Source organism: Anarhichas minor, unplaced genomic scaffold (assembly GCF_050575085.1).
Source record: "Anarhichas minor isolate MPS153535 unplaced genomic scaffold, ASM5057508v1 ptg000025l, whole genome shotgun sequence".
In the NCBI taxonomy this organism is placed as follows: domain Eukaryota; kingdom Metazoa; phylum Chordata; class Actinopteri; order Perciformes; family Anarhichadidae; genus Anarhichas; species Anarhichas minor.
The window spans coordinates 9,876,299-9,889,370 of record NW_027466471.1 but is presented as its reverse complement, the minus strand read 5'-3'; the positions used below and the strand labels follow the sequence as shown (position 1 = coordinate 9,889,370).

The following is a 13,072-nucleotide window of genomic DNA, read 5'->3' as shown; positions in this document are numbered from 1 at the left end:
ACATTTCAGCCAAACTGTTGCCCAGCACCAGCGTATGGATGTGATGCGTCGTTTGTAAAAACATAATTCCTTCATACCATACCACTTTTAATTTGCTGAAGTCTGCTGGTATTGCAGCGAATGCACCAAAAGCCTATTCTTTATGAGAATGCGCTCGCAGCTTGAAGAAGAAACCCCCTTTTAACAAAAACAGCTGATAACCACCATCATGGTACCCGCCATCTCTAGCCGAGTGGGGTTTTAGCCTCTTTTGATGAAGCTACAGCAATGAAAGCACGGCTTTAAAGGAAACCAACGTTGGCTTCTCTAAAGTCATCCAAGTTCCTCTACTTTGTCCTTTTATTTTAGGCTGTGCTATAGGACAGCTACTACTGAGTATAAAAGTTTTGACCAGTGACATCAAGCTAGAAAAGCAACAAGTCTCCACAGACGAACACCTCTATCAAGGTGCTTTGTCATTCTTTTTGGAGATTAATCATACAAAATGCCCCTTTAAGGTAAAAACATATAGTCACTATAGGGACTAATATTGTGGATTTAGCGCTAATTGTACCCGTTTAGACTCACTTGTATAATAGTACTATACTACTACTGTTGGGTCATGTTTCAATGTCCATTCCCACGTGACAAGAGCACTTGTTTTGAGTCTCAAGAAGATAAAATTTCTAAAATATGGGCCCTCCCAGGGGCCCACCAGTCTATTTCACTGTCTCAAAACATTTGATCAATTGCTTGTATTGTCACAAATGGCCAATGGCCAAAAACTGCAACAGAGACAACAAAGGAGATTTGTGGTCCAAAGGATAATGATATCAAACACTAACAATAGAGAGTGCGCTATAGCTCGAAACCTCAGGCACCCTGCCAGTCCTTTGTTCTGTCAAATGGTCTATTCCAGTCCCCATATGCTCACCTCTCCACATGCTTAATGATCACAGCTTAGCCCCGTAGGGAAAACACACACGCTCACACGCACACATGCACACATTGAGACAAGCCCCACCCCTTAATGCTTTGACAATCTGCCCCTCTGAATGGCATTTAATGCATCATCCACGTGAATAAAAAGGGGGCCCCCACCACCCGCATATTCTGCCAGCTGCCCACACACACACACACACACACACACATGGGCTAAAAGGTCCCAGCATACAACCAATCTCTCTTGTGTATAAATCATATGTTTCAGGTCAAAGCGGAAGACAACAGCTGTGGTCTGAATAGCAAATATTCGAAATTAGTTTAGTGTAACCCATCTTGCATACTACAGTTTAAAATGTACTAAAAAATAACAGGTGTTTTTGCAATATAATCTACCAATGGAACAAAATTCAAATTCGGTAAGATTTCTTGAAATACGATGTCATATTTAGGCCTTTTAAAATAAAAAGAGATCTATAAATTAGCTAGAAAAACTTGTGTCAAGCTATATTTCACCAGTATTAGGAAGTGTTGTAATAAGCCTGTAATGCTCAGAAGTAGAATCACTTAAGATATTACATTGTCTAAAAACAAGTCCCTATATATATATATCTCACAGAAATGTTACTCGTTAGGTGATTATGTCTCATATTAGGTGAGATATTTTGACTAATAATTAGACAAATGTAATTTGTAAGAATTTGCATTTTTGCAGTGGGATTCTGCCTTGCAAGTTGACAAAGCAAACATACACTAATATAAATAACTGGCTTTAGACCTTAAGGCATGTTTGTTTAGTGTGGAAAAACATTGTCACTATTTTTCTGTCACCTCCAGTTAGACTTGGAGGAAATGTGGAGCATGCCCGACCTAAATAACCAACAGTGAGAGGACTCACAGACATTACAGAAGAACAAAACAAACATCATAACCGTGTGCATTATTCTGTATACAAACCTTACATTCACACACACAAACATGTGTAAGGTTGTTTATATTAGGGAGAGTATTTGTCTGCCATGCCATCTGATCAGTCTGACCCCTCCAGACTGATATAAGCCGAACTAATCCCACAACCCATCTCTGTAAATACCGCACAGTTAGGGGTACAGAGTCAGGGCAGCAGCCTCGTCTTTCCAAGGTTTCAGCTCAGCTCAGGATTTAGTTGAATTCACTGCCAAACCAATCCATGAACAATCCCAAAATGTAATTTGGTCTTGATTTGATGCATCCAAGATAGAACTATCTCTCCATAATTGAGTGTACTATATAATAATACTACTGAAGGCCTGTCTGGAATCCAGAGATGGGCTTACTGTCCTGTATCTCCTGTCTGACCTCACTCACCATTTATAACTTTCACAGTGGAAAATATTCCTCCCTGCCTACCAGCCCACCAGACAGACAGACAGCTCACAACAAACAATTGTTCATCCTCAGAGAGATAAACTGAAAGAAATCTGACTTCAGCTGCACAGAGACATGAGCACACACACAACTGCTTAATGTGTGAGTCAAGTCTGGGTCAGTCAAAGGGAGGCCAAATGCCAAGTTCCCTCTGATACGTGCAGTACACAAATGTCACAGAGACCATCCGCTTTAAGATCAGCTGTTCTTAGTCGTTCCTCCCACCTACTATTTGAAAGCAGATAAACACTCGAGTCACTGAGCGCTCCTTTTATTTTGTAGCAGCACCCTCAGGCATACATTTCCGAATCAAATGAGCAGGTTGTCATGAACTTTACTGACCACATTCATGCTCCCCGGAGGATGAACTTTGAGATTTAATTTCACACCAGACTGAGGACAAACTTTACATTGATCACAGCCCACCACTGGTCAGGCTCAAACCATGAAACTGTGAGTTGTGGCAAACAATGTCAACAAACACTTGCAGGTCCCAGTCCCACACTGCAGTACACTATCTATCCACCTATGTCTATTAGTGTTGTGAGCTTGTAGGGTGTTGACAGTAGGGCTGCCCTCTAAAAGTCAATGACTCGAGTCAAGACCTGCAGTACACATTGTGTCACTCAATTGATTTCTGTTCTCTGTTTAGGCGCTCTCAGCTCCGGTGAGACTGTTAGTGAATTTGGCTGAACTATTTTTGAACCAGACGCTGGGACAACCTCCTCTGCTATAGTCCAGGCTGCCAGCAGCCCAACAGGAGGGAAGCTTCAGTCCTGGGTTGAGATTGGAAAAATGACAAACATGCTTAAGTTACGGAAAGATGGCACCATGGGCTTCTGCTAAGGTTTTCAGTCCAGTGTTGATGGACATGTTTTCCCCACTGTGCAATGCATAACGAAAATGGAGCAGCTACTTGCAGCTGTAAAAATTAAAACAAACTGTGCAGACTGGTTAGCCAGTTCCAGGAACATCTTGGAGAACAAAAAATGAATCATTAATCGTTTTGGAAATTTTGGCAGTATAGTTGCTTTAGCTTTCCACAATTGTGGTATGATTGGTCCATGTTATCATTTCCTGCATAAAAAATGGCAAGTTCTATATTGTTGTGCATGCAATATTGCTGACAGTCTTTAAACTTTAACCGTATGTCATAACGTTTCATGTTGTGCCTTCATCAGACTGCAGCCATCACAAAGGCTTCAGTGTCATGTCACTGGCTTTAGTGGATAATGACTTATGCATGGCTGGTGCACTTCCTGACACTTTGCATAAATTTCCCCCCATAAACCCATAAACATAAATAAGACAAAGAAACACACACAATATTTTGGTGGAATAACTTCTGTGCATTCCCCATGCTTTACTTCCTTCCTCTCTAGCAGAGTTGTTCTGTTGTGACCGCGGAAACTGAGGGAAGAAATGAACGCAGGGCGTAAAGAGAAAAAGGTGAAGGACAGCAAAGATCACAGAATGATGGGGAGAAGAAAAGAAAGTGGTGGTAAAGAATTGATGAAAGACAAATGAATCACAATTAAACTGAACCTCAACCTATGTTTAATCAAGTGCTGTAGAGTGTGTGTGTGTTTGTGTGTGTACTTGTCATTGCTACCCATATATCAGCTGACCAGAGGCAGAGCTTTAGTATTTGCAGAGTCTCAAGGGGAGGTCAAAGCATCTGCTCCATTCAGCACAAACTAAAGCAGGAGCCAACGTCAATACTTCCCTGCCCCCCACACACACGTCCTACACCTCTGTTCCTCTTTCTGTCAATACACTATATCTTCCACTGTTACTTTTTTCTGCTGTATTTCACTCTCTTTGCAATGAGGTTACCTCAAGATTTACTCTGATGTCTTTCCAGCATCACAAATCAAATATATGTTTATGGGTAACAGCAGTTTTTAAAAGAATACACTGATACCTACCATAACAATTGTTATGGTAGGTATCAGTGTATTTTTTTAAGTGTATTTTTTTAAACCACTAACACCACCAGGACTGGATGACAGTGTTTGCCTCTTGAAATCCAAAAATCAGGGTTTATGGCTTCTAGAAGAAACAACCTATAGCTCTTCCAGTCAATCTATTTCTTTTTGCACTGACATTTACAAACCAATTACAATACCATCCAAAGCGTGATAGCCCTGCGTAAAAAAAACAAAAATAAAACACACCAAGGAAAAGACCACTGAATAAAGTACAGAAGGCAGAAAGAGCATTCCCCGTGAGTTGAGCAGGTGTTTACTCACCGTGTCGTTGTGCGGTGTCTCGCTCCTGCTCCTGTGTGCTACTATCACTCTCCGGTGTCCTGGGACAATATACAGCTTATTAGAGATCCGCCGCCACTTATTGAGCTCTTTGTGTGATAGGTCCGTCAGTAATGAAGCAACGTCATCACGCACTCAGCCCCAGAGTTGGTTCAACACGTTCGCGACATTAATTTCTCCTGAGTGCAAAGGTTTTCTTTGCGTTTAAAATACATCTGTACATATCATGGGGGAGGGAAAAACACTCAACAGAAAATCTTTTAATCAAGTGACACATTGTGACCGTGTTAATGTCCGTTTTAAAGAAACTGTAGACACAATAACTTTATCAATTTTTAAATTAATGTATTTCCTGTGATTTCCTCGCAGGATAATATCGGTCAAATACAGCATCACCCTGCACCGGCATGATGGGCTTGTTGTAATTAAAGTGGCCGCATCCGTCCACATAAAGGCAGAGCAGCGTCCGCCTGTTAACTGGTTATTATGTATCTCCAGTTTCAGTTGGACGCAGCCTTGGTTTCACTGCAAGGGTATACGCTTCCCTGCATGGTGATGTAATCTCGCTCTCCCTCACTCAGACACAGACACGCACACACTAATGCACATGTGTCTGTCATAAAGTTGTTGTGCTTATAAGCACCGAGAGGATCGCATTGTTTGACTGGATGGCAGCCTTGCTTCATCCATCGTCTTCAGTCTCACAAACACCAGCTGCAATTTTTCATGCAATAAGCCAAAAACATTTAAAACTCTGATCCAAATAGGAATGAATGCGGTGTCAGGTGCATATTTAATGAGAAACACACAGTACCTACTACACAGCTGTGGGCTATTGTGACATGTTTTGCTATTTTCTTTGACTTTCCTTTGGATATAAGTTATATGATTCACCATCTCCCTCTAGTGGCCATTTGCTGCCATTACATTTAAAGTAACCATACTCCCGCACACAAATATTGTGCTTCTCACTCCACATTTGCCTGCCTGCTACAGTTAACTTTTCAAATGAACCTTCCTGTCCAGTAAAATCCATGTAATTTGTTGAGTTTGTGTTACTTTTTGGATTTCTCCTACTTAAGATACAATTGCAATGAAAATGCGTCTCAAAGCTGAAAACATGGCAGTTTTTTTCTAAGCTCATAAGAGGTTGACATTTTAGACGCTTTAAACATATGATGATCTTTGTCAGGTAGGTGATTACGAGGCTGCAAGGAAAGGACCCGGGTACCGACAGGCAGACAGGATAAGTTCAATGATTTATTGAAAGGTGAGGACACAAAGCTTACTGCCGCTGATGGCAATTCCAAACAGAAGTAACAGAAAATCCTGCGTGAACAGGAACAGGGCAGGAGAGGTACAGAGAGGTACCCAAAAAGGATTCAGGTTCCAGATTGCATCGTACAGTGCCAATGCGCTCAGAGTCTGAACAGCAGAGAGCAAACCGGAGATGGGCTGGTATAAATACTGTGGGGATAATTGGGGAATGAGGAACAGGTGAACAAGTGGATGTAAGCGTCATGTGACTGAGACTAGTGAAAAAGTCTGACGGCATCTGGTGGATGGATGAAGAAAGGCAAGTCTGGAGAGTTCAGGACGGAAAGAGAGCTGAAGGGAGGGACGGGGAGGCAGCATGAGCAAAAATATACACAAGAGGCACACAGTCAGACGTGACAGTCAGACGTGTCGTTTAATAAGAAATATTCAAAATAAAGTCAGTTAATTGCCAAAAATGCATTTAAACAGAGGTTTTGCATTTAAACAAAAGTTTTGTTTTCTTTTCTTTTGTTTTAAGCCAAAAATGCCAAATTATTTGGGGGGGGCTGAAGAACATTTTAGGGGGGCTATATCAAATTAACAAAAGTAATAAACATTATGTGGTATGATATCAGAGTAATTACGTAAGTGACCTTGGCCATGTAGATATTGGAGAAAAAAAGAACACTCGCCTCAAGTGTTCTCATTGAACGTAATCCGTGGATTTGCAATCAGTGAAATACAAGTGTAATCATGTGTGCTCCTCTCAGAGTGATGAAAATGTGACAAAAGGTGGATTCAGAGTGTTTAATCATGACATGAACAAACATGAAAAAAGTGCTACCCCAACATTCCCTCACCTTCGTTACCCCATCATGTTTGTAGGTATAAAACCAACAGATGCACAAGGATCAAATGTTAAAATGCAGATGATACAGATGTTACACCAAATGTTTACAACAGTTGTGAATCAAGAGCTATTTTTTGAACTTGCAGTAATTGCTGCTGTGTGCTGCTAATTAGTCTTGCTGGAAGGATTACACTAATTACAGGAATAATCAACAAGTTAAGAGCAAGAGTTGATGCCATTCATTCCCTGGAGGGATTCTGTTATGTCTAAAAAGAAGGGATTTTTAAAACATGTAATAAATGTACCATCCAATAATAACAATATTAATTCAGCAAACATCTTTGGTCATATGTGTACTGTACATAAATCTACATTACTAGTTCTACCTTTCTATCCTGTGATTTTGAATCGCACACTCACTCAGATCGCTGGCAACAACACTAGCATTCACAAGTAACAAACATAGTTCAGTTAAAGTTTTTATATGAATATGAATAGTGTAAGGAAACAGTGGAGCATTTGTTATAAAGCACTGTGTCCACACAGAGCAAGACATGTCAAAGTAATCACGAGGAAAATGTTAACAGTGTGTGGTTGCATGAGACACATTTGACCCTGCCTGAGTCTTTTGACCAGCATTCACATCAATAACTCAACTGTTCATTATGCCACCGTCTCCCTGCCAAAGAAAAGTTTGAGAGGTCCACGCTGCCCGAAGGAACTACTACCACGACACAAGACTTGAATACGTATACTATAAAAACATCCTCACCGCTTTAAGTTCCTGCTGTGCTCTCTTTCCTTCAAGTTATTTTAGCCATTTTTTGTGTGATATGAGTCAGACTCAGAAAGAACAGAAATCTTTTTGGGGATTAAATTGTCTCCTTTTCCCCTTAAGGTGGCTATAGATGTCCTCTCTTATCAGTCTGCAGCAGATAATACATGAAGTATGCCTAAAAATGTCCTAAACATTTCAGCTCAGAACTTGACATCACTGTTTCATATAGCTAAACTAAGAATATGGTTTGTCAGGCTTGGACCCCAAACACATGAACATATGTTGTTACGCTTGTCCTTTTTGTGGAAATCAAACAGGGAAAGGGCGCACCTTTCCCTGCCAAAGTCTGACAAACACACAAATGCACACTGCATACCAGAGCCAGGTCATATTGTTTCATTTTGCATACAAACCTTTCTCCAGTTATCCAAGCAACAGTGTGGTACACATGATTCCTTTTGGTGGAGAAATACTTTGTCCACATGCGAAACAAATCTGGGCCTCTAAGTTGTGTTCTGTGGTGACAAATTATAACAAAAAGTACGAGGGCAATTACTGTCCAACCAAATCCAGCTGGTCATGGGAGCAGCTCCACAGCCGCAAAGACTTCCGATGAGAAGTTTTGGATGACAAAAACATTGTTCTCCATGGCTTCAACACTGTCCTCTAAGCAGACACTGCCATGATTGATGAGGCTGCTTTCAGATGTGGGACTGATGACGATAATGCGGGGGACACCCTGAGGCGAGCTGGGATCAGTGAATGGGGCTTTTCCAAAATTCAGGGAATCAAAAGAGTCGCTCTTGTTGAGATCGCTGACGCAGCCTTTCTTCTCCCCAGCATCTGAAATGTCATCGGTCAGACTCTGGCTGCGCCTCCTTGTAAGAACCAGTAAGGGGAGAGAGGCGACGGTGAGAGAGCTGGAAACCAGTTCATGCTCACGGGTGTTAGATGGTTCCCTCATGGTAGACGGGTGCTGGCAATGTGAAGGGGAAAAAAACTGTTTTCTCAACAACCCAAAACAAATTGAAGCTGAAATCACAGTTTTTACACATAGTGTTTCTCACCTTCTCCGTTGCTTGGTTCTTCTGCTGTAATTGTTTCTTATAGGACCTGCCTCTGGAAGACTGTCTGTATGATGGTATGCTTCTGAAGGAATCCCCTGACTTCCTTCCCAAAGGCTCCATCTCTACATCCTTTAACACCTGCGGGACAGAGCAGCGTTAATGAGAGCGGAACTGAACTAAACTGAAACATAATAATACAAGAGTAATTCCCCTCAAATGCATAGAGCATGCAGTTTAACTTCAACTCAAAACATGAACATGAACATGAGTAAAACTCAAAATGTGTCAAGAAAACAAAAAAAAGTGGATCTTATAGAACAATAAAATACAGGTAAGAAAAAAAGGTTTACCATGTCAGAGCAGGCTGTTATAAAGTGAGTCCTTGATGCTGTAGACTGCCTGCTAATGATGGAGTCCCTGTAAGAGGAGTCACTGATGGAGGAGGAGATACATTCCTTTCGACGAGTGGGAGACAGAAACCTCAGGCAGGGAAACTTCTCTGCCAGAGTCATCCTAATAAAATACAGACAAACAATTTGTTTCGTTTTGCTTTTAAAGAAGCATATGATGAACTATGACTTCCAAAACAAGATCTACGCAATAAGATAAAGAGTGAAGGTAAAACAGAAAAAAATGACTCGCATTCATCATTTACCTGTATTTGTTGTGTATGATAGCGTAGATGAAAGGATTGTAGATGGCAGAGGCTTTTGCTATGATAGCAGGGACAGCCTTGGAGTAGGGCGACAGGATGTTGGCATGACTGAATGAGACAGAACAGCAGGAGTTAGAAAAAAACTGGTGTGGCAACACCACAACTCAAAGTTCCCTTCTTCTTCCTATATCTGGTATCATAATAGAGGGGGGTACTGGATCAGGGATTAACCAAAATGTGCCAGCTGCCATTGAGGGGTGGTTCAGTCCATCTGATCTGTGTGTGTGTGTGTGTGTGTGTGTGTGTGTGTGTGTGTGTGTGTGTGTGTGTGTGTGTGTGTGTCTATGGCTACCGTTCCCCTGTGAATGAGCAGGGGAAAGATTTCGAATTACACCTCATCCTTCTGTTTGTCCCAAGAGAGACGTGGTTTAGTGAATATTGTGATGGGTTGGATAAGCACAGGATTTATGAGCAACTTCACCGTATGTCACTCATCCAGGGTACTTAGCCTCCAGCTGACACAACATTACATAATGACACATTCGACACCATTTTGGAGAGATTTTTACCCAAATTGCTAGAAACTAGTGGTTTAGACTGTAAACTCATGTCTGTTTAAGCTTTATAACTTGGGTTGTAAACCCAACTACATGTGCTGCCATAGTCACTCCATAACAGCTTCTTCATGTACAACTTATTGAGCAACATGTTTAGCATGTTAACACGCGGAGCACACTACACACAGTGCCACTGGTGGACTCAGGCACTCCGCCCTTCAATGCATTAAAAAGTAAATGGTTGGAATCCTCAGAGAACGCTGACATGTACAAGATAAAGTATCGAGAAATGTACAAGCACACTAAAACCATTGCAGCAGAAAAAAAAATCTCATTTATGAAAGAAGTCTTACCCGGCCCAGGAAATCAGTGTGACACAGGCGTACGGTGACCAGGAGAGGACATAAACCACGATGACGACAAAGGCGATCTTTGCCAACTTCCACTCACTCTTCATGGACTTCTGCTTGATCAGAGTGGATTTCCTCACCTGAGTCCCCAGACGCTCTACCTCCCTGTTGGGAGGATTATCATTGTGGATTATTCGACAGTGGTATTTTGTCCACACTCATATTTATTGCCTTTATCTCCACGTGCAGTCCACAAGCAAAACCCACATAATGTTCACATACTCTCTGATATAAGAGTTGCAATACCTGGTAGTCTTCCGTATCGCCAGAAACATAAAGAGATAGCAGTACAAGATGATTCCCAGTGGGATGAAGAAAACAAAACAGCACAGCATCATCGTGTAGCTCCTATTGGCCAATGTGTACGTGACATAATCCCATGTACACGATGTCATCAGGCCCTCCGGGATATAGGAGCCTACAGGGGTGAAGTGAAACCACAGGAAGTAAGATATCAGGAGAAAACATCTATGCTTCTGTGTTTCGTTTGACTTCAGACTTTGGTTTTGTTTTGATGTATAATGTTCGTGGCACAGTAGATTAAGATCACAGTGACGTGAGTAACTGCAGGTGGATCGGTTACATCAATCGTTGCATCAGTTTTTCTACAGCACAGGTCATCTTGCCTGTTTCTGTTAGACTCTCACACAGCACGTATACTGTATTAATGAGCTTCAGCTCTGTGGCAAAGTAAAGGAGACAAAACTCACTCCAGCCAACAAGAGGAGCCAGACTCCAAGCCAAGGAGTAAAGCCAGACCATGAGGATGGCCAGGGTGGTTCTCCGTTTGGAGCCCCAGTGAATAGTCTGCAGAGGCTTGGTGATAACCAGGTAACGGTCGATAGAGATGGCCAGGAGGTTTATCATGGAGGTGATGCCAAACAAGGCGCCGCAGAACGCATACATCTTACAGCCTGCAGAGAAGGAACACATACAAAATACTGTTTCATGTTATGTCCTCTTGATAAATGTACAATCTTAAATTGATTGCAAAACAAAGAAGAGTGCATGTTACCCATCTCTCCAAACGCCCATTCCTTGTAGAGACAGTTGATGAAGAAGATGGGGGACTGTGTGAAAGCCATGAGGAAGTCACTGACCGCCAGGTTCATGATGAAGTAGTTGGGCAGGTTACGGAGTTTCTTGTTACTACACACACACACACACACACACACACACACACACACACACCACAGCTCTTCATCAATTAATCTCTGTTTCTACGTCTGCTGAATTAAAAGTGGCTGCTCTCTGATCGAACGGCAAAAACAATCAGGTGAGGTAATCCTTTGAGTGTCTTGAACATCTGTATGTGTATTAAAGTGTTTGTGTGTTTTTATATCACTGCTAGTGTTTGTTTGTGTGACCATGAGTCTGTGCGTGCGAATGCCTATATGGCACTCATTTTCATTCCTGGAAAATCATCATATCGGGTGACATCTCACTTGAGAGACCATTATCTCCCTCCCCCTCTCTCTCACTGTGTGTGTGCGTGTTCGTGTGTGTTCGTGTGTGAATGAATTTACTTGGAACTCATAACATCATGTGCATTTCTGAATCAGTAAACACATTATCAGCACAACACAATGAAGACCCCATCTAATCTAGCCACGGTAATGGACAGATGAAATAAAAAAAGCCCCAGGCCACACATACACACACACACACACACTTTCTGTCTCTGACCCAGTTTCTGTGAAACCGTTAATGTAAGTAACACAATAAAAGGTCAACGGCAGTCCAAATTACACAACAAATAACACACGTTTATCCTCTTGACTTCCATTTAAGAGTCACACTTTGTGACTTTAAATGGACTGTGTGAATTTCACAAATGATTTGAACTGAATTGTAAATTTGATTTATGACGGTAAACCCCACCTCTCTCCAAAAAAACAGACACATTTCAGACCAACTTAAAAAGAAACCAGTGATACCAACGTAAAGTGAAATTTTACACTACATACAAATAATTCCATTTGGGTAAGAGCACAATTCTCCACAGTATTTCTCAAGGATACAGGACCAATTTACTCTGATGAAGTCCTCATTCTACTAAAGGTGATGCTTTGACAAGAACACTAAAATGCAAGGATTATTTCAATGCTAATCGCCCCCTTTGATCCTCTAGAGAGTAAAAGACATGGAAAATACTGACCCTTACTCTGCAGTGAATTGAAGACAGCAATCAACGCTCAACTTTAAATTAAGATGCATTTGCCTCCTAAATCAATCAGACCCTTCCCACTTACACATCCACACAACCCAGTCCCTCTGTCCTTCTCTCTGGGAGACCATCACATCTCTGAGTGATTATAACGTCTCCTCAAGGCTCTGATTAATAAAGAGAGACCAACATTAAAAATGATAAGAGGAGCCTGTTCTCTTCCCCTGAACAGGCTCCTCTTACCGATGACTCAAAAATGTAAAACCAAATCCCTTGCACACACCCACCTATAGACGGCGAACATAACCAGCGCGTTGCCAGTGATGCCCAGCGTCCCGATGACAAAGACAAACGAGGCGACGATGTAGTGAGCATGGTCAGGCACATCCACCTTGTTGAAGAAGCTTCTCTGGGTGTGGGCGTTCTCTGGCTCCATGCTCTCAGTGGACCACATGGTTCAAACACCTCATCAGGACAACCTGGCAGGGTGCAGTGGGTTTAGAACTTTGTAAACTTTGCCTTGCTCGTGCCTTGGCTCCATTGTAGTATCATTTGTACAAGAGATGCAAGGGGAGATGTGCAGTATCTTCTTTAGACCGTGCTACATTAAGGTCTCGATTGATCAAGATTGCCTTCACTGAGGAAAGCTCTTGTTCTTCGTAGACCATCCATGCGGTACTCTGTAATGAATATGGAGGAGAAGGTGATCTCCACTTTGTAAAGTCCATAGGTT

General features: G+C 41.9%; 1 protein-coding gene across 1 annotated transcript; it reads right to left on the bottom strand.

Annotated features, from left to right (window-relative positions):
* Positions 1–8,060: 8,060 nt before the first annotated feature.
* Positions 8,061–12,793, bottom strand: LOC142957483 (melanopsin-A-like). Its single transcript, XM_076099356.1, has 9 exons — positions 12,627–12,793; positions 11,188–11,321; positions 10,883–11,086; positions 10,419–10,590; positions 10,116–10,277; positions 9,206–9,313; positions 8,901–9,063; positions 8,551–8,688; positions 8,061–8,459 (listed from the first exon to the last, which is right to left on the bottom strand). Exons 1-9 carry the CDS (start codon positions 12,791–12,793, stop codon positions 8,061–8,063), a joined length of 1,647 nt encoding a protein of 548 aa, XP_075955471.1.
* Between the last annotated feature and the right edge of the window lie 279 nt (positions 12,794–13,072).

Bases quoted from the DNA above. Each gene is read 5' to 3' on its own strand.
- LOC142957483 (XM_076099356.1), bottom strand. From the start codon at position 12,793: ATGTGGTCCACTGAGAGCATGGAGCCAGAGAACGCCCACACCCAGAGA. The intron at 11,322-12,626 runs GTGGGTGTGTGC...GTGTGTGTGTAG, and splicing joins GTTATGTTCGCCGTCTATAG to TAACAAGAAACTCCGTAACC. The intron at 8,460-8,550 runs GTGAGAAACACT...TCACATTGCCAG, and splicing joins AGAACCAAGCAACGGAGAAG to CACCCGTCTACCATGAGGGA.